Genomic DNA, 22016 nt, shown 5'->3' on the forward strand with positions numbered 1-22016 from the left:
ACACATCCAAAGTCCTGTGAGCAAGGTAAGCCTTGTAGCAACGCTTTGATGTCTTTGAAAAATGCAAAAATGCTCACCGATCAGGAGCAAAGGGGCCAAAGGAGAGGTATTTCCCCCTCACATGTAGTTTTTATTTTTTTAGCGTAGTTTTTGTTTTTCTCTAAATCAAACTCAGACTTACTCTGTTTACACTGAAATACACTGCACAGTGCCATAGGTGTAATCAGAACCAGATCTCAACAATGTGTATGATTCCATACCCAGTATAAATAAGGGTTTAATATCAACTCCATCTCTGAGTAAAAATAAATAGCTCTGAAAAGTCAATTCTTCCTATTTTCTTTTACATTTGGCCTTCTAATAGCTGTTTTATGTCATTTCCTTTGAGAGCTCTGATACCAAGTTGGAATAGTCCATTATATCCTAGCTCTCAGTCTTTACTAAAAGTTACATGAAAGAGGAGGCCTTTGCCTGCAATTCAGAATTCTAAATTACCAGCCTTTCTTAATTTCAGGTTGCCCCTCCTGGACTTGTTGTAAACTCATGCATGGGCTTTTGAGTTAGAAAAATTTGTGTTTGGAACTTTTCTCAGCTCTTGGCTTTTGACCTGGCCAGGTTACTTTTAAAGCCACATTTTATTTTATTTTATTTTATTTTATTTTATTTTATTTTATTTTATTATTTGTCATCTTAAGAATGGGGATAATGAAAGTACCAGCCTCACTGAGTTATGTTATTTGAATGATATAGCCTAAGTGGTGAACCTAGCTTAGGGTCTGTTACCTGGGATGATGCTCAGTGGAAAGCCAAGATTTTTTGTGATGTTTTTGTTTATATGCTGATAGCATATAAAGGAGTGTCTTAAGTCCCATCACAGCTTTCAAAGCTCCTCTTCCTTTTGTCTGAGCAATCAGTGAGAAAATCTGACAGTCAATGAACTTTAGTACTGAGATGTGCTTAGGAGGTATGGTCGTTGTTAGGTTTGATAATTATCAAAGAGAGTGATTCAGTTCTTAGAACCCTGACCTGCAGCTCTAATGCCCTAAAAGACTAACCATTACCAATAGACACTGCCCTCTAGTGTGCTTGTCTAATTATATGTTAACTATAATTAACACTTTAAATCTGATAATTCCTACCTAAGAAAGTATATTACCTGGTGCAGAGCCTGGGCAGAGAGGAAGTGTGCGTTGAATATATGCTCATGGTTTATTGAGTAAATCCAGATCTTTCCTTGGTACTGGGTTAGAACTCTGGGAGCATACCTTTACGGACTTAGCAAATCTGGAAACAGCTGGATATCCTTTGGGGCGATCTGGAACAGCTTGTCATTCTTCATTTCTACTAACATTTATTAGGCTTATGTGTAAGGTCTAGAGTTGGCACTCATAACTTCATTTAATCCTCACACTAGTCCTTTAAGGAACATATTATTCCTATTTTTCAGATAAGAAATTTGAGACTTAAGCAATAAAGTGACTCACTAATAGCAATAATACTAGTAGCAGCTAAGTTGACTACACTGTGTGAAGCTGTGTCACACCTTAGCTGCTATCTGGATAGTAGCATGCCTTGCCTAGCATGGATTTGGGGTACTAAACTCTGTACATTCCATTGTCCCCAAGATCCTTCCTTGAGAGCATATTATTTAGACCTATTCTTATTTTTAGGCTTGGGCCTTGTTGTGGACTAAGTGTCTGTGGCTCCCCACAAAATGTATATATTGAAGCCCTGCTCCATGATGTGGCTGTATTTAGAGATGCAGCCTCTAAGGAAGTAATTGAAGTTAAATAAGGTGATAAGGGTAGAGCCCTGATCCAACAGGATAATGTTGTTATAAGAAGAGATGCCAGGGAGCTCACCACCTCTCTTTCTACTATGCAAGGACACAGCGAGAAGATGGCTGTCTACAAGCCAGGAAGAGAGTCCTCACCAGAACCAAACCCTGCTGGACTTTGATCTTGGACTTTCCAGCCTCTAAAACTGTAAAGACATAAATTTCTGTTGTTTAACCCACACAGGTCTGTGGTATCTGTTTATTATGGCAGCCCAGTAAGACTAAGACAGGCCATCAAAAGACGTGAACGTTTTGGACCTTCTCTTGGGCCCTAGTAAACAGAAATCAGGTGTGCAAAAGGAGTAAGCATATATTTTCCTTTATTTTTATTTTTAATGTGTAAGCCTTAGATTTTTATTTATTTATTTGCTGAGGACAATCACATTGTGTATGTACAATGTAATTATATTTTTGATGAGAACTTACTGAAAAATTTTTTAAAAATTCTAATTGCTTTCTAGATGTTCAAATGACAAGATAGCATTTATATACCATCAGAACATAAAATAATTCAAAAAAATAAATTTATAAAACAATATGTATTATATTGAGAGAGAGAGTATTGGAAGAATATATACAAATACAATGTGATAATGTGATGTTTTTGTGAGAATGCTATATGTAATTTTCTTTGTTTTTGTTTATATGAATTTTTAATATTTTTACCTTTGAAATATATAAAAGAGAGAATAAAAGTCATTGACAAAATCAAAATTCACCCTATTTTCATAGGTGAGTAAGTATACATCTTTAACAGAACAGCAAAGAGTTGATGAATGTTCAGAGATATTATATAAGTAACAGGTAAGAAGTGTCCTGATCTATGGTATTCATTCTCAATTGCAAATATATATGCAAAAAAAACCCACAAATGAAACCAAAACAACTCAGAATTCTTATGAATGTTGCATAAGTAAATATATTATTTGGAATAAATTTAAATAAGGTACATGCAGGATGTCTTTTAGTTGGGTTGCTGAGGTGCCCCATTTGGCTTTTCTGATCGGTATTGTAGAAGAGCTTTAGTTTTGTGGAGTCACTCTCCAGGGAATTATTAGGGTGATGTACTGAGGTGTAGAACAGTGGATTTGGAGTCACTAGACCTGGATGGAACTCATTTACCAGGTGTGTCGTGTCATTGAAAAAGTCATTTAAGCTCTCAGAGCTTTAGTCTCCTCATTAGTGAAACTAGCAGAACAATTCTATGTCTTTTACATGGTTTCATCAGCATCAAACTAAATGAAATAATATGTGCAAAGCTTTGTGACCCAGACCACTCTATGCTAATGCTAGCCATCATTATTCTGAAGATGACTATTATAATCGAACTTATATAAATTAAAGAAAAGTGACAGAAGTTGTTCCCCTGAAAATGTTAACTCTTGCTGCTGTAGTCCTAATTATGCTAGCGCAAATCTCTTTGAATATTCATAATTTCTGGTCTGATGTTAATTAATGGATACCAATGTAGGTACTTTGGATTTTTGGCAGATAGTAAAACCTGGGGTTCAGGAACAGCAATGTAAAGAGGCTATAAGTTTGCAAGTCCCAACTTTCATTTATTTGATATTTGTCATGAAAATCTATATAGTGCTTTCAGTGTTCCAAGGCCTGTGGTTACAGCAGCAAGTAAAACAAATTTCCTGCCGCACTGGAGCTTACAATCTAACGGGAGGAGGGAGAGGGCCAATAATACAGTAGAAAATGAATATGTAATAGGTCAGTAATGAATATGTGATATGTGAATATGTGATAGAGCAATAAATGTAGTAAGTGCTATGGAGAAAAAATAAAGCAGAATAAAGGAAAAGTTCTGTAGGTCAGATGTGCAGGCAGCAGAATCTGAGATGGAGACTGAAGTGCAGGAAGTTCATTCAAAGTCTTCTGAGGAAGGAAGCAGGGTTGGATAGAGAGAGAAGATGGGCTCCGAAGCAGGCACAGTTGGGCCTCTGCCAACTCCATGGGGAACTGGAAAGCAGGGATGGGCCTTCTGATTGCCTTGACTTGGGATATGGAGGCCAGGCCTTTATATACCTGCAATGGCCAGAAATTGGATGCAAGTTGTCCCCTGGGAAGGGGACTGTGACCTTAGTGGCATGACTTTCCTCTGCTGAGGGCAATTCCCAGAGAGGTCTGACAGTAGTGAGCTTCCAGCCAGTAGCACTATGTTCATTACAGGGGTGTGTGTGTGTGTGTGTGTGTGTATCTGGGAGGCAGGAGGTGAGATTGCTTTTTTAAAGGATAATCAAGGGAGCCTCTCTGAAAACATTTTGGGAGTAAATGTGAAGGACATGAGGGAGGAACCTCATGAAATCTGGGGGATAGCAAGTAGATATCTGGGGAAAATATTTATGAGGGAGATAATTTTGAACTTCTTTGGATTTTTCATATGGATTATCTATATGAGTAATGTCTATGCTCATCTATGGCTTTTCCAGTCGTGCTTATTGTGGTAGTAGTAATAATAGTAATAACAACAATAATGTCATTTTTATCATGTAATTGCAAGCTTTGCTTTAGGAACTGATGTAAATCTTTCACAAGATCTTACTAGAGAATTAATTAGCTAATTAGTTAATTTACTTATTCATTCAGTCACACGTGAGTGTTTATAAATGCCCACTGTATGTCAGTTACTATGCGAGGTGCAATGAACACCATGGTGAGCAGGACGAGTTAGTCCCTGAGTTCGAAACTGTTAAGGTGGGGAGACTGACAAATGAAACAGGCAATTAAAAATATAGTGTAAACAGTGGTCCAATGTAGTTAAATGAGGTAAGGAAGGTGCAGCAGGGAAACACTAAGCCAAACAAAGAAGAAACCAGGTGTATGAATAAATAGGGAATGGCAAAGCTTTCTTTGAATTGGGGTGGGATGGGGTGTATGGAACAGAGGTGGGCAAAGTAGGTGAGATAAGTGGCTTTGGAAACGAAACCAAGTTTTGTTTAGTGACCTCTTACATTGTCAGATGGGGTTAAAAACATAAGGGTCTATAAACATTGGCCTGCTATGTAGAAAACACATGTTTCAATGGCAACTCAGTTGTGGGAGAGGTTTTCATTGCTAACGATGGGCTCCTAGCATGAAGAGATTCAGGTAAATCCTGCCTTGAGGAGTGGGCTGGTATCTCTGATCAGAGCTGGCTGCAAGCTTGAGTAGTGACAATGAGGAGATCTCCAAAAGTGCCAACTCCTACCACCCAACACCCAGGAGAGAATAACTTCTTACTCCCCCCTCACAGATCCTGAGCTGAGCTAAACAACATCTTCAGTTCTCGCAATCCATCTCTCTCCCCTTCTACTGCCCCATTCATGCTGCAAAGATGTCACAGGACTATTTACTTAAAGATTACCTTTCTAAAGCAGATTTGAGTCTATGTTTTCTTTAAAGGCAATCCTGTTTTTTTTTCTTTTTTCAACACTGACCCAACAACACTTGGATATAAACAGTAATATCAGCATGGTGAGAAGGTGGAAATTCCACTGGCTTTCTTGTTTCATTTAACATTCTTTGACTTGGGGGTGATATTAAAAATATAAAAATATTATAGAACATTTTCAAAGTCAACTTGCTTTATAAGTCCCTTCAAAATTTTGTTTGTCCTCTATGTTCAAAGCAATTTTTAAGTGTTAGTCTGTAAAATATTATGTCTACGTGTACAGCTTTTTTTTTTGATAGTCACTTCTAGAACAGGCTGAAAATCAGTCAGGAAAATTCAGTAAGACCGATTTGTGGTTTATCCATATTCTTATGTATACCTGAGATTCTCACATTTGTCACTAATGACAGTAATAAAATAATTAAAGATAAATGAGTTAGTATTTTATCATCTAAAATTTCCCCCATTTTCCTGAACCTTCTTAGATTTCTATAAAATAGTTAGAAGGAAGTCTGACTGAGACCTCAGGGCTTATTGCTCCAAGTAAAAAGTAGGCTGAAAGGAAAGTTAAGTCATTGAAATTGATATATACATTTACTTTCCCTTTTCTTTGTACTCTTTGCTCTTGACTTTAAATTCTTTTGATTCCAGGAGGAAGAAAACTGCTAATGCTCTGCCAAGCCTCACTTTTCTGTCGTGATTGGAAGGTTTGATGTTATCCAGAATTACTTATGGAAGATGGAAGAGCTGCAGCATTACAATGAAAGCCATCTTGCAAGAACCTGAGTTCCTTTTTCTTTTACCTGAGTCAGGAACAAAAAATATTCATGTATATTCCCCAAAAGGACAAAAAGGATCCAATGAAAGAGCTGGGTTGTACAAAGGTCAGAGCATTTTAGTGATAAATGACACCTAAAATCACTCTCTCTGCACAACTTATATTATAAAAGAGAAAATTAAGACCCAGAATAAGATCAAGAGTTTTTCATTTGTCGTTACGATATTAAAGAAGTTTTGAAATATATGGCTAGCTTTCTCACATCTATTTGCTGATTAGACCTCAGCCAGAGACTTCAGGGGAGCCCTCTGCAAATTTCTAGAGTTCTTTGTGCAGCTTTTCCTCTTGGTTTCTCTGACTTGCAAACTCAAACCGCCAGGCTTTTCTTAGACTCAGCTCTGCCTCCTCATCTCAGAGAGACCCTACAGTGGGGCCTGGGAACCCTCCAGGCTGTGAACTGGACAATGGAGCTCACCTCCATTTTGTTTATTTCCTCTCTCTCGGCAATCACTCTTCTGTGCTACTGATACCCAGTGTCTGAAATTCATTTTTTTCATACCTTTTGTTTGTTTGCTTGGTGTCATTTCCTGCAGGAGGGTAAATCTGGCTCCTGTTGTTCCATCTGCCCTCCAGCAGCTTCCCATACAGGCAGCTCACTTCACTTCATTTTCAATTTTAATGACTTCTGTTCTTTATTACGCCTTTTGTCTACTTTTTTTTTTTTTTTTGGTTATTCTTCTTGTTCTTTTTCTAACTTCTTGAGTTCATATTAAGTTAATTAGCTTTTAGTCTTTGTAAGTCAATTGCTGAATGTTTTGAAGTTTTCACTTTGGGTTGCTTTATATTTTTTAGGCTATTTATTAAACTAATCCACGTTCTGAACTGTTATTGCTACTGGAAACCAGTCCCGATCCAGACCCCAAAAGAGGATTCTTGGATCTTGCACAAGAAAGGGTGAGTCCATAAAGTAAAGTGAAAGCATCTTTATTAAGAAAGTAAAGGATAAAGAATTGCTACTTCATAGGCAGGGAAGCCCCGAGGGCTACTGGTTGCCCTTCTTAATGGTTATTTCTTGATTATATTGGTATGAACAGGAGGCAAGGAAATATTGGGTAGAAGGGGGCGGTTCCCTGGCAAAGACACCACCCTCAACCTTGGAAATCCATGGCCCTAAATTTGAACGGGCATTCCTGTTTTCACAAGTTAATGTTGCCTTTTGGCCTGCCACGCCCCCCATCCTATACCCAAATAAACCCTAAACCTCAGGCTCCAACAGCAGAAGATCAGAGGAGCAGAAGAGTGGTGCAGCAGAGAAGGAGAGAAGAGAAGGAATGTCTAAATGTCAAGAGGAGTTCAGCTGGGGACAGTTGGAGAGGAGATAGGCCATGGGGCAGCCAAACTCTAGGGGAAGATCATCTTTCCACTCCATCCCCTTTCTAGCTCCCCATCCATCCCACTGACAGACACCTCCACCACTCAATAAAACCCCTGCATTCACCATCCTTCAAGTCTGTGTGTGACCTGATTCTTCCTGGACACCGGACAAGGACCCGGATACCAGGAGGTCACTGAGCTGATTAACACTTAAGCCATCTGTGGACAGCAGAGCTAAGAGGCACTGTAACATGTGTATTGGGGCTTTGGGAGTTGCAGGCACCCACCCTTAGATCCTACCACGGGGCTGGAGGCCAAAGGCACTTTCTCCAGCTCTTGCACCTGCCTATCTGCATGCTCTCCCTCCCGTAAGAGGTTTGAGCTCATGGTGGCCAAACAGACAAACCACACCCCTGTTGCACGTCCTGTGAGTTGGGGGTCAGGGAACTCTCCTGTTTCAACATGTTAAACAAGGGGTGGATTATTCATGCCTCCCCTTTTTAGACCCTATAGGATAACTTCTGGACGTTGCCATGGCATTTGTAAACTGTCATGGTGCTGTTGGGAGTGTAGCAGTTAGGACAACCGGAGATCAGATCACCGTCTTGGTTTTGGTGGGTTTTGGCCAGCTTCTTGACTGCAACTTGTTTTATCAGCAAGGTCTTTATAACCTGTATCTTGTGCCAACCTCCCATCTCATCTTGTGGCTTAGAATACCTAACTGCCTGGGAATGCAGCCCAGCAGGTCTCAGCCTTATTTTACCAGGCCCCTATCCAAGATGGAGTCACTCTGGTTCAAATGCCTCTGACATTACTTCCAAGATGATTCCTTTTTGTCATTACGTAGTGGCCTCTTTATCTTTGAAAATACTTTATCTATCATCTATTTTATTTGATATTAATATAGCTACATGAACTTTCTGTATTTTTACAGCCTCTTTACCTATTTATTGACATATAATACCCATACAATAAAGAGCATGTAAGGCACTGATCTTAAGAATAGAGTTCGATAATTTTTTTCTAATGTATACAGGCATGTACCCACCACCCAGATCAAGATAGAGAATATTGCCAGCATCAGAGGAAGTCACTAATTTTATTTCAGTTGGTATTTTCCTTAGACATCTTTTTTTCCCCATCCCTTACTTTCAGCTTATCTATTTATGTTGTAAAGATTTTACTTTCAAACAGTACGTGACTTTTAGTAAAGTGACAGTACACTGATTGATTGATTGTTACATTAAAACCCAAGCCACTAAGTATCAACAACATCCTCTGTTCCTATTTTCCCCTCAAATAAAAGTAGGCTTACCATATTTGTTTAGAATTTCTGTGTCTGCCAAGGGAGTCTTTAATTGCTAAAACTAAAAGACTCTATCCATATTTGCTTTTAGTGCTTTCCTGTTTTTATTTTAGTAACTTAACCTTAATTATGTGAAATATTTTATGTTGTAAAGAATGAGTAGTACAGATCTATTTTTTTCTTCTTGAGTATCTGACCAGTTTTCTGAATACAGTGAAAGTCTATCTTTTTATGTTGATTTGAAAGCTGCTTTCTTCATGACACTAAATTATTACATGTATTTGAATTTACAAATGAATTGTTATATTTCACTTATCTGAATATATATTTCTTTACCCAGAATGTTCTTTTAATTAATGCTTAATATAACTCTATATTATATTTCCTGGCTGAAGAAATTCCCACTCATTGTTCTTCATTTTCATAATTTTTCTGACTATTAACACACATTTATTCTTCTAGATGGAGGCTGTTTAACCTTGGCACTATTCATATTTTGGACTGGATAAATAAAAATCTGTAGTGGGATCCTTCTAATTTCCTCTACTTTCTTTTTGTAGCTCTGTTTGGTGCCCTCAGGTGGGAATGCTATGCCAACTCTCCAGTACCTTCTTTCTTTTTGGCCCAAAGCAGATATTCTGCAGAGTTTCTTGTATGAGGTTGGGTTGTTTCTTGAATTTCAGAGTATATTATTGTTTATTCTATACTTTTCTTCACTCAAGCAGATTTCAAATATCTGGAATTTATAAATATTTTCTCAAGCCTCCATCTTCTCATTTTAACTTTCTTTAAGAAATATTTAAATTACCATTTTCACTTATCTGTTTTTAATTGCTCTGCTATTGTTTGATATTTACAAGTGATTTATTATTTTATCCTTTTTATTAGGTAAGAGATGTTAATGGTGAGTTTGAGATTGATAGGAGCTATTTTGTTAGAAATAAATGAGGAACTGTTGCAAGAATGGACTGTGATTTTTACCTTTTATTCAATTGTTTTGGCTTCTTACAGGCTCATGACACTTTCCTTAGTGTTTAACACAAACAACAAAAGTAAAATAACTGCCATTTCTCTCCTTGCAGTTAAACTGCAAACAGCTCTTTTTATAAGAACTGTGATTGCCTCTAGCAAGCAGTCTCAAGTACTTGATATATCAACACACTATTGCCCTTTTCTCACACTTGAAGTTTGTAGAATAAACCACTAAAAATTTCATAGTATCTGAGGAGAATGGACCTCTCCAGATGATGTTTTCTTGCCTGGGGCCAATATGTGCACCATAGAGTCCCCTCTATCTGCCATAAAACTTTGTTTATTGCTTTAATCAATCTTCACATGGTAGGACGATACAGGCAAAAGCTGAGGTCTTGCTATACATCTCTTTCAAAGTTTTCCTTCAGGACCATTTTGCTTTTAGTCACTTTTTTTTTATATTTTCAGCAGCAGTTATTTATTTCATTTCATTCTATTTGACCCATCCAAATGTTTAACATGGTTTTATAAAAGTAACTATATTTTCAGCTTGTCTGTAGATTCAATATTCTTGTAGTAGCTGGTATAAGTAATAGGGAAAAATGTATCAGTCTTATACAATAAAGAAGTTCACATGAGTGTGTGTGGGAGTATGTGATATAAGAAGAACCAATCGGTATGTAACAACCGATTGTCTGCCTGCTACGCTTTTAATACTTGTTAGAGTTTTAGTTTCTATGAGTATCTTGGAGGTGCTGGAATATATATGCAAATTTCCTTCTAAAAGATTGCAACAAGTTACATTACCATAACAACAATAAGAATTTACTGCAGTCTTAGCACATTGGATATTAGAAATACCACTTTGTAGGTTTCATAATGAATAAATTTTCTGTTGTTTTAATTTACATTTTAAAAGTAGTGAGGTTGAAAATGATGCAATTTGAAATGCATGTGCATAAGAAGTTGAATAGAAGTTTATTTGTGGGAAGGTGGAATGAGTTTTGAACAAGTTAAATGTTTTGAAAAACAGTATGAATGTACTGAATGCTTTTGAGGTGTGATCTTCTAATTGCTCTAGCAAATTGTACTGGTCATAAGAAAATGTTTGAATTTTTCCAGTCAGTCAGTCATTGTATTAGTTCATTCCCATGCTGCTATAAGGAACTGCCTGAGACTGGGTAATTTAAATAGGAAAGAAGTTTAATTGACTCACAATTCTGCGTGGCTGAGGTTTCAGGAAACTTACAATCATGGCAGAAGGGGAAGCAAACACATAGTTTTTCACATGATGGCAGAAGTAAATGGGGAAGCCCCTTATAAAACCATCAGATCTCATGAGAATTTGCTCACTGTCATGAAAATAGCATGGGGGAAACCGCCACAATGATTCAATTACCTCCCACTACATTCCTCCCACAACACGTGGGGATTGTGGGAACTACAATTCAAGATGAGATTTGGGTGGGGACACAGCCAAACCACATTACTATGCCCCTGACCCCTCCCAAATCTCATGTCCTCACATTTCAAAACACAATCATGCCTTCCGAACGATCCCCCAAAGTCTTATCTCATTCCAGCATTAACTCAAAAGTCCAAGTCCAAAGTCTCATCTGAGACAAGGCAAGTCCCTTCCACCTATGAGCCTGTAAAATCAAAAACAAGTCAGTTACTTCCTAGATACAATGAGGGTATAGGTAATGGGTAAATGCACCCCCTCTAAATAGGAGAAATTGGCCAAAAACAGGAGCTACAGGCCCATGCAAGTCTGAAATCCAGTGGGGCAGTAATTAAATCTTAAAGCACCTTAATAATCTCTTTTGACTCCATGTCTAACATCCAGGTAATGCTGATGCAAGAGGTGGGCTCCCACAGTCTTGGGAAGCTCCGCTCATGTGGCTTTGCATGGTACAACCTCCCTCTTGGCTGCTTTCAGAGGCTGTCTGTTATCCAGTTCCAAAGTCACTTCTGCATTTTTACGTATCCTTATAGCAGCACCCCACCTCTAGTACCAACTTACTATATTAGTCTGTTCTCATGCTGCTGTGAAAAACTGCCCAAGACTGTGTAATTTATAAAGGAAAGAAGTTTAATTGATCTACAGTTTTGCATGGCTGGGAAGGTCTCAGGATACTTACAATCATGATCAAAGGGGAAACAAACACATCTTTCTTACGTAGTGGCAGGAAGGAGAAGAATGAGAGCTGAGTGAAGGGGGAAGCTCCTTTATAAAACTATCAGATTATGTGAGAATTTACTCACTATCATGAGTATAGCATAGGGGAAACCACAGCAGTGATTCAAGTACCTCCCACTGGGTTCCTCCCATGACACGTGGGGATTATTTGAACTACAATTCAAGATGAGATTTGAGTGGGAACACAGTCAAACCGTATCAGTCATTCCACATATTGAGTGATTTCTCTCTTCTATTCACTATTCTTCCACAGAGAGGGACCCATAGTCATTACCTTCAAGGAACCTAAATCCTGGTGTCTTTATGGTTATGGGTGGCATATAATATACAGGTAAGCCAATGTTACAGGATGTTGTGAGACTATTCCTATCCTTCCGTAATTAGCCACTAGGACCACAGCTGAAACCAAGAGGCACTGATTACCACCTCACTCTAAAGAGAATTACTGAGTTTGTGCTCACTGCTGGGGCCAGATCTCTTTGCAGGGCTATGTTAGGCTTTATACAATGTGACCCTCTAGTCTGTACAAGGAGAGGAATGCAGAGGGAAAGAGATTCACTGGAGTCTCTCGTCAGTGACCTGGTGGTGAATATATGGTAATGGGTAAATCCCACTTCACCTAATGAAGAAAAGGAGAAGGATGCACTTCATTCTTAGAATCTAAGCAGGAACAGGAAAGGGAAAATCTAGGAGAAGAGCTTACAAAGACTGTAAATGCCTTCAAGAAGGTGAGAGAAACTAATATTTGGTTTACTGTTAGCAGGCTGTTCAGGTGGCATTTTGCCAATATAGCCCTATCCCTACGTGAGTAAGGGAAAGGGAATTGTGGTTGGACAACCGAGTTCTGAGAAAGGCAGTGATTGAGCAGCTGAACTCCATCCATTTGGTGGGTGAGGACCCCAGAGTATTCAAAGGATCAAATGGAATGTGACTGAAGAGTTATCTTGCTGATCTTACCCAGGAGGACTGTCCCCTAGGCAAGGGAACACTAAACACAAAGAGGCATGGGATAAGGATTTCGTGATGAGAATTGGGCAGAACTGGTGTTTAATCCCCATGTCATGGTAAGGCCCTCTGAAATTCTCTCTATGCCTTTGAGAGACTCAGCATTTAGATTCTGACTCCTAGAGTCCCTTAGTGGCCAGTCAGTGTAAGCTAAATTAGTAGCTACAGCCATCAGGCACACGATTACACTGTGAACAGTGAAGTAAAAAAATGTCCTTTCTTTGCTTTCTTCCTCTAATCCCAATCCCAGAGGCGTGATAAACCTAGAAAAAAGAAAGTAGCTGTATAGCTTTCATTTACATCTAAGATTGGTGTTTTGAAATTTTAATAACAAAAAAGACCAGAAAGTTGCCTATCTCCCCGAGATGTTTCTAGTGAATAGGAATAAGAAATGGGAAAAGTATATTCCATGTAGTATAAGCAAATTTAAAGAATTAATTTTTTTTACCCTACTGAATTGAGACTTGCCAATAACCAGTTATACAAATAAAGACGGTAGTCCTGGGAGCTGAGTGCTATGAAAAAAATACAGGAAGAAAATGAAAGAGAACTTAATGGGAAGGAGGGAAGAAGACTACAAGCTGCTTTGCCTTGGGTAGGCAGGGAAGACCTATTTCATTCAATGAAATTTTCCTGAGTTTTCCTGTGTTCTAGCCATTATTCTGGGCTCTGAGGATACATAGTAAACAAAGCAGATGAAAAATATAGTCATCAGAATTTTCTTTGAAGGTGTGAGACAGGAATAATATGGAGGCAGTCAAGCAAAGATATGAAGCAAAAAAAGAAGAAAAATTTAGAACAAAGTTCCTAAGAAAGGAGCAACCTTAGTATGTTGGAGTTTTGGGGGAAAGTTCAGTGGCTGCAACCTAATGACAGGAGAGAGTGGGAGAGGGTTGACGGGGGCAGGCCAGGTGAGCTGAGCATGTGGACAGGTCAGAACTTCAGAGAGCATGCTAACAAGTGGTGATTTTATTCTGGTGCAGTGAAAAACCTACTGGAGATTTTAAGTAGGAGAAACACATGATCTAATTGACAGTTTGAAAAAATTGCTCTGTGAAGGAGGGAATATAAAAATCAAGAGTAGAGACAGGGAGACAAGCTATTACTATATTCCATGTAACAAGGCTGTTACTATATTCCATGCCATCTCATCCATTCTTTTTAGTAAGAATAAATGCTGCTGGTCACCTTTTAGTGATTTCTTTTTAAAATTTCAAAATATTCAGAGATGGGGATACTTTAATCTGAGGACATTAAAATATTCAGCATTTTTATTCTTTGGTAGGCCTAGAAAAAGTTTAATAGACATAGGTAAGACTTACATTAAACTGATTACTTTTGATTTATAGGTAATGGCGTTCAGCTGAGAATGGAAATAATTTTCACCTGGTTGGCAATATTTGAAATCACTTCTGAACCTTCAGTTTTATCCAGTTGAATAATACAGGTCTAAAATTTCCTTTATTTGCTTTTGTCAGAGCAAATTATGTTACCAATAATACCACCTACAAGAGAGAAGAGCCATGAGAAGGGTCAAGGACAATCTATGAGTAACTTAAGTGGAGGCTGATATAACATATTCTCTAATATATGATGCTCTGATAGCATTTGACAAGACCATTTGGAAGAGACCCAGATGGAGACAACAATTCTAGTTAATATGCTCCATTGAGTGATGTTCATCAGCTGATTCTGGAACTCAGGCTGAACTCTAGTCATAAAATTTGGAAAGAAGGCAGTTTGAGAAATGGTATATTCTTCACTGTGAAATGATTGACCTGAGCATGAAATCAATTCTAAAAATAATTAAGGGGCAGATAAGTTCAGGACCAAGCTTATAAAAATGAGAACTACTCAAAAGATCTCCAGTTTTATTCCTAAACCTATCTGTGCTGAAGAACTTTTTGGATGCTTCCCACAGGACTGAAATTCCTGCCTCTAATTTGGACAATGACAGTTCTCTGTAATCCACAATTGAATGGTCACTGGAACATGTTAGACACGCAACATAGTCAAAGAATGCATAGATTAGGGTAACTATGTCAATTATAAGTAAAACCCCATGTAGACTAATGTAACTCTGTTAGGGAGATGTGTACTAGCAACTGTCTTGTTGCTATATGTATATATGTATATATATATTTAGTTTTGGAAAAAGTCAATGGCTTTTGTTATTGTCTCTTTAAAAATGTAATATAGTTTTGTTACAAAAAATTAAGAAGCTAGAAAAAAAAGTATAAAGAAAAAAACAAAAATTAGCTATAATCCCAGCAAGTGAAATTAAGCTCTATACATATCCTGGCATCTCCCCCATCCCACAGCCCCCTCACCCACAGAAAGAACTTTTAACGTAGAACTGTCTGCAATCTTTTAAATATGCAACAAACACCATTCCTTGTCATCAGACCTACCAGATTTTATCATGGTGTGAATGTAATGTCTGAGGTTTCTGAAATACTTTAGAATTTATACCTTCAAAGCAGTCACCTTGAGAGGTAATAGCATTCATTTATTCAAATGCAGATTCTGAACATAGCAGATGTGTGACAATCTCTTACTGCTCACTTAGGGGAGGCATACAGCATATGGCCAAGGCCTGCTCTACGTCCTGTTTTTAGGATGGGAGAAAAGAGACCTCAGACACTCCTCCTTCTGACTCCAAGGATAAGGCAGTCAGAATGTATCTGGTGTGTACTCGAAGAGGAAACGTGCTGCACATTGGGACCCCAGGTCCTTTGGTTTTACCTGTCCTTTCTGAGGCGTGGGCATCCTGGAGTCCCTCAGAGATTTCTGACCCAGCCATCTCAGTAAGATCTGCTGTGTTCTGGAGGTGATGAGTGCTCTCCAGAGTTCATTTGAAGGTCAGGCCCTTCTCTATGTGCTCCGACCCCTGTGCCTGTCATTCTCTTTACTGTTGAGGAGGGACCTTAACTCCTGGCAGGCGAACTATAATTAAGATCAATGGATACTAAAGTAAGCCTATCAAAAATCTGGTTTTTGACAAAGATTTGAATAGAATTTGGTCCTTGCCCTCAAGGATCTCACAGTATGATAAACTTGTCTTTGCTTTTTAAATTACAGTGCCGTTTCAGCAGTCAGGCACCTTGGGTACTTGACTGAATCTTGTTCTTTTCCAATATATTTCACATGAGACTTCATGTTATCCTGGACAACCACCTAATGAGAGTCCAGGCTGAAGTCTTCATTCCCCTTCTGCATGTTCTCCGCTGTTGGCTTTGTTCAGACCCTTCTTTCTTCTCATCTATCCTACTGTAATGGGCTTTACATTTTAAACATAGCTTGAAATAACAAATCATGACTATGATACATGCAAATGGTTTATATTTTGTTTTATTTTTATTTAGAAGTAGAGAATAGAGTAATAGTGAGGCAGGAGAACAGGGAATTAGGATAGCCAGGGGTTGGGGCATAAGCAAAGGAATAGCAGGTGCAGCCAGTTTGCATAAGCAAGAGAACAGCAGGTGCAGCCAGTTCTAGGCAAGATCAGGCAGCATGCAGGCCACATCCTCATGCCTGTGATAAAAAGACAGAAGTTTCCACTTCAGCCTCTGCTTGATCATGAGCTAAGCCTCCACTTCAGCCTCTGATTGGTCACAGGCCAATCCTTCATAGGGTGTAGCCAATTGGAGGCTTTTAAAGGGTACCTAGGGGTATTGCCAAGTTCTTTTGGCTTTATAAAAACCCTAATTGGGGCCGGGCACAGTGGCTCACACCTGTAATCCCAGCACTCTGGGAGGCTGAGGCAGGTGAATCACTTGAGGTCGGGAGTTTGAGACCATCCTGGCCAACATGGTGAAACCCCGTCTCTATTAAAAATACAAAAAAAATTAGGTGGGATAAAGTAAGAATAATCTCAGGCTGTGAAAATACTAAAAGTCAAATGGGTAGCAGCAAATAGGCTGGGTAGGTGTGGAATCGGGAGCACATCAAGGCTTGAGGATACAGCAAAGTATCTGCTTACAAGAATAGGGCTAGCCAAGTGGGCAGAAACCAGACAGAAGAGTTAGGTTTCAAGTCCAGTTTTCAATCCTAGTGGAGGAGTTGTGGGAAAAGTCATTCCTAGAAATACAAAAATCAACACTGGTCACTTTGCTTTAAGAAACTTCAAATCATCAAGAAAACTATTTTTACTTCCCTGCCTGCAGAATCCTTGAGAAAAACTTCTAGGTCTGTCGCAGTTTTGATTTCAAAAGGAGTAAACTGGTCTATGTAATAATCACTTTGGTGGACTCTATTCTAGACACAGTGAAGGAGTGAGATGTGAAGGTGCTCTGTCATTGCCTCAGTCAAGGCTTTCATGCTACACTGGAAGAAAGAGAAGCGTGAACAAATTGTGTGATACTTGAGGTCATGCTGTGTACCTGTATTGAACAAGAATAAGGGAAGGAAGCTGGGAACCTGGATCTCCCATATATTGGAAGTTTTGTAAAAACCTTGAGGTGAGTAAACAAAAACAAATTCTGAAAGGTTTTTCAAAAAACAATTGATTGCATGGTTATCATGTTTTAGAGGATTCTGTTTGGCTTTAGAAGTGAAGAGCTATATGTGTCAGAGAATGTGGCAACTTATAGGTCCTATATCTGTTGCTCAGATGGTCCCAGTGAGAGATGAGAGCTTCATTTGCTTTTCTTTTAGGTTTTCTTTATAAGTTGTATTAGTCCATTCTCACGCTGCCATAAAGAACTGCCTGAGACTGGGTAGTTTATAAAGGAAATAGGTTTAATTGACTTACTGTTCCCCATGGCTGGGGAGGCTTCAGAAAACTTGCAGTCAAGGCAGAAGTCACCTCTTCACAGGGTGGCAGGAGAGAGAATGAGTGCCAAGCGAAGGGGTAAGCCACTTATAAAAGCATCAGATCCTGTGAGAACTCACTCATTATATGAGAACAGCATGAGCAGCATGAGGGTAACCACCTTCATGATTAAATTACCTCCCACAGCGTCCCTTCCACTACGTATGGGGATTATGGGAACTGCAATTCAAGATGAGATTTGAGTGAGGACACAGCCAAACCACATGGTAAGTCCTGGTGGGAACCGTGGTCATTGCTATACGGATGACTATTACACTTCTAGAAATAAACTCTTTCCTAGAGCAGACTTATTTTGAGGGAGAAACAACAGAGGCACATTTTTCTGCCTTCTATTGCTACGAGTGCACTCTCTTGTTGCTTCCTCAGGTGCTAAAATGGAGAAGTAGCCCGATTTTTCAAACTAGGATTTGAATGATGAATTAAAATGTATTAATCTGAGGAAGGATTATATACACACTTGCTCCTAATATTATCTCAAACTGATATATTTGACATATAGATGTTTGTTTTATTTTATTTAATTAATTAATTAATTAATTTACCTTAAGTTCCAGGATACATGTGCAGAATGTGCAGGTTTGTTACATAGGTATACATGTGCCATGGTGGTTTGCTGCCCCTATCAACCCGTCATCTAGGTTTTAAGCCCCGTTTCTATTTTTATTGAGGTTAAATACACATATATAATTTGCCATCTTTACCATTTTGCATATACACCTCAGTGGTAATAAACACAATTGTGTTCTTTATTTTGCCTTCATCATCCCCTCCCCGCTCTCCTTCCCATCCTCTGGTGACTACCAATCTACCCAATCTACTTTCTGTCTTCATGAAGTCCACATGTTTAGCTCCCACATGTGAGTGAGAACATGTGATATTTGTCTTTCTAATATGTTTTAATATTAAAAAAAGTTTTAGTAACACTTCACATTTAAAAAGTGGAATCACATTCCTTCCAAGGTATATGAACTAAATTGTCATATTGTTGAGTTAGGAAACAGATATTTCTGGCTTTCTTTCCCTTTGAAACATTTCTCCTTCAGCTTTCAAGGCTTATTTTTGCAGAGTCACAGCACAGTTTAAACACACCCCAAAAAACATGTTTCATGAGATATGAACATGGAGCAATACCAAGATGTCTCTGGTCTTCAGTTTTGAAGTAGCGCTCTAGCTTAGAAATATTCAACAGGAACCAGGAATGTTAGTACTGCATTGTAAGTCCGTAGCACTAGTTCTTGAACAAAAACAAGAAGAAAGAAACTACTGAGTGTTGAAGTTTTTCTTTTTGAGCTTTAAAATTTATGCACTACAAATTTTTTTAGTTCAGAATAATCATACTATGTTTACTATTTTTTCATTAAAAATTCATTTCTACACACATTTTCACTTGTAGACAAAGTGTACATGCACCTTTTAATTGGCTACATAATAGTCTATTTTGTTAATATGCTAATATGTAAATTATAACTGACACATAGACATTACTAAGTTAGTGAACATTTGGGTTATTTTCTTTTTGCTATTCACTGATGCAATTAATATGTAAAGTCAATTACAAAATAATAATTTACACTTTTTTGTAATTTTACTGGGGCACATTCTTCAAAATGGAAATACTGGGCCAGAAATATATAGACAAATTTGTGAATTTTGGAATATATTGCTCTATTGTTTCTGAGTCAATTTACAGTTACTAATAATGTATAAGTATTTTTTCCCATTATGCCTTATCTAAGTCATCAACAAATGCTTTTGCTACATTAATACTTCTATCTGTATAATGGTTGTATTAAGTAAACAAGACTCATAGAATTCAATTAGAAATAATTTGAGTCATGTCTCCTGTGTCCTTTTAAATGTCTTCTGTAGAACTGGTCCTTGCATTGTTCCTCTGCCCAAACATCCCATTACTCTTCTGGTCACCATTAGGTAATACAAATGGCTCTCCAGTTTCTAATTAAAATGTCTATACCAATGCAATAATCAACATTTCTATTCTGATTTAAAATTAATGTTTGTATTTCTTCTCTTCCCTGGATTCAGGAAAGGAAAGATCTAGTCAACTTCTCCCCAACCCCGAACTGGAGCATTTATTCCTTTTCTTCCATCTTGCTACTCAAAGTTTCTAAACCCTCCAGCACTGGAACACAGGAAGGAAAAAACTAGGTAAAGGAGTAGGAAAGTCCGACTAGACCAATATTTCACAGTGGTCCCACATTTTCTCTTGGCAGAGTTTTATATTTGAACCTTCCTCTTATAGGTATTCTTGAGGGTTCTTCAGAATTTTCCCATCACTTGGGACTTTTCATCTGATATTCTCTTGGCTTGTATAAATCCATGTCTGTTTCAGTTGTTTACCTGCATCCTTCTTCCGTCCCTCATGGGTAAACAAAGTATTAGGTGTCTGGCAACACTTCTGTTTTCTTTCTCTTAAAAGCTATTGGCCTCTCCAGGAAGTCATTTCCAACATGACCAAAGATAACTCACAGGAACATTTTTTTTTTTGCAGTTGGTGTGTATAGAGCCCACAAGAAACTCATTTTTTCACTGCCTCTTAAAACTGTAGGAATGCTTGTCATCCCTAGCTTTCCAGTATCTCCTTAATATACTTTCAGGGCAGGACTGGGGCCATTTTTTTGCCCTTTAGATATCTCAAGTAAGAGTCATAATTCTCTGACATTCCAAGGACACATTCAAGTTCTCCCAAGACCCTCTAGAGCTCTTGACAAAGTGAAGAGAGGAGAACCTCCTCACCTCTCCTCCTTAGGAGAGACCTTGAAGGCACACAAACAGCTCTCTTCTCTACACTCCCTTTTGTTCAGTCACCAACTCCTTACACTTTTATTCTTTTACTGTTGGTGAGAGTTTTAGAATTGTACAATCTTGAGACATTTCCTTTGGAAATTCTGTATTAAGTCTTATATGTCAACCTGGAATGCAGTCTTTATTGGATATAAGGTGTCAGCCCAATCATCTATTTTGATTTTCTTTTACTTTAGCTAAGACTCTTTCTATTATAAATGACAAAAAGCCTAATTTAAAAAAACCAGCTTAAGCAAAGAGGGGATTTATTGACTCCCATAACTGAGAAGAGGCTTTGTCTGCTTAGGCACATCTGGATGCACAGCTCTTTGGGACCTAGCTCACTTTCTCATTCTTCCTCCATTCCTCTCCCTCTCTCCTCCAGCTGTCCTTCATGTGATGACTTTATGTTCAGACAGTTATGCTGATGCATCCAGCCTAGTCTGCTTTCCATGTTAAAAGTGATCCCAGGTGGTCTATATCACTTTCCAGTGTTCAAATTTGGAACCATACGCATACTAAATTTGATAATCAGTCAGATGATGAGCACTCTCACCTTCCCTTTCTCATGATTTCCTGGCCTGGCTGTGATACCTGTGCAGAAGTATTTTACACCATTCTTACTCCAGGCTGCTCAGCCAGTTGTCAATTTTAAGATCCCTCATTCTATGGTCACACTTTTGATATTTTAAGTGTAGGTTTAAGAACAAATATTATCATACCTCTTAATAATTAATTTCTTTTCATGGGTAAATAAGGTATTAGGAAATAATAAATGTATTTTTAAAAATGAATAATCACAACTCAGGGTACAAAACTATGACTGTATTTTTTCCATAATTGGATTTATTTTTTTCTTTTCTTTTTTTTTTTTTTTTTTGAGTCGGAGTCTTGCTCTGGCACACAGGCTGGAGTGCAGTGGCACGATCTTGGCTCACTGCAACCTCCGCCTTCCAGGTTTAAACGATTCTCCTGCCTCAGCCTCCTGAGCAGCTAGGATTACAGGTGTGCACCACCATGCCCAGCTAATTTTTGTATTTTTAGTAGAGATGGGATTTCACCATGTTGGCCAGGCTGGTCTGGAACTTAGGTGATCTACCCACCTCAGCTTCCCAGGGTGCTGGGATTACAGGTGTAAGCCACTGCGCTCAGCTGGATTTATTTTCTATTTTGAGAACCTACCTGTTGTGTCTTTTGCAGACAAGTAATATAGTATCTTGCAGGTAAACTTATAAAACATAACTGTGCTTATCCTTTTATTTTTCTTTCTCTTGTATTAATTATGGCTTAATACTAAGCTCTACAGCTATATACAAATTCAATATAAGCACTTTTACATTCTTTAAAGATAAATTAGGGCTAGTTCTGAAAAGCTGCTTATTTTCCCATACAAAAGCAGATTTTGTATAGAATCATGTTTGAGTCATCTTTTGCTGTAATATACCTCTTTCCATCAAAAAGCATTTGTGTGCTTCCTCCTTATGGATTAACCTTGGTTTAGTTTCTATGCAAAATTTAAAAAAATCCAG

General features: G+C 38.2%; 1 protein-coding gene and 1 long non-coding RNA gene across 2 annotated transcripts in view; one reads left to right on the plus strand and one right to left on the minus strand.

Annotated features, from left to right (window-relative positions):
• Positions 1-12327: 12327 nt before the first annotated feature.
• The window catches only part of LOC104006225 (uncharacterized), a 77923-nt gene continuing 68234 nt past the window's right edge, over positions 12328-22016 (plus strand). Inside the window, exons 1-3 of the long non-coding RNA XR_008547794.1 lie at positions 12328-12910; positions 17113-17311; positions 17812-17891. This is a non-coding gene — a long non-coding RNA (uncharacterized LOC104006225). The remainder of the gene's footprint in view (positions 12911-17112; positions 17312-17811; positions 17892-22016) is intronic.
• Positions 16199-22016, minus strand: part of GYPA (glycophorin A) — a 43651-nt gene continuing 37833 nt past the window's right edge. Inside the window, exon 6 of the mRNA XM_054683873.2 lies at positions 16199-16385. Coding sequence (XP_054539848.1) covers positions 16380-16385 — 6 coding nt within the window. The 3' untranslated portion in view covers positions 16199-16379. The remainder of the gene's footprint in view (positions 16386-22016) is intronic.

Source organism: Pan troglodytes, chromosome 3, assembly GCF_028858775.2.
Source record: "Pan troglodytes isolate AG18354 chromosome 3, NHGRI_mPanTro3-v2.0_pri, whole genome shotgun sequence".
NCBI lineage: Eukaryota > Metazoa > Chordata > Mammalia > Primates > Hominidae > Pan > Pan troglodytes.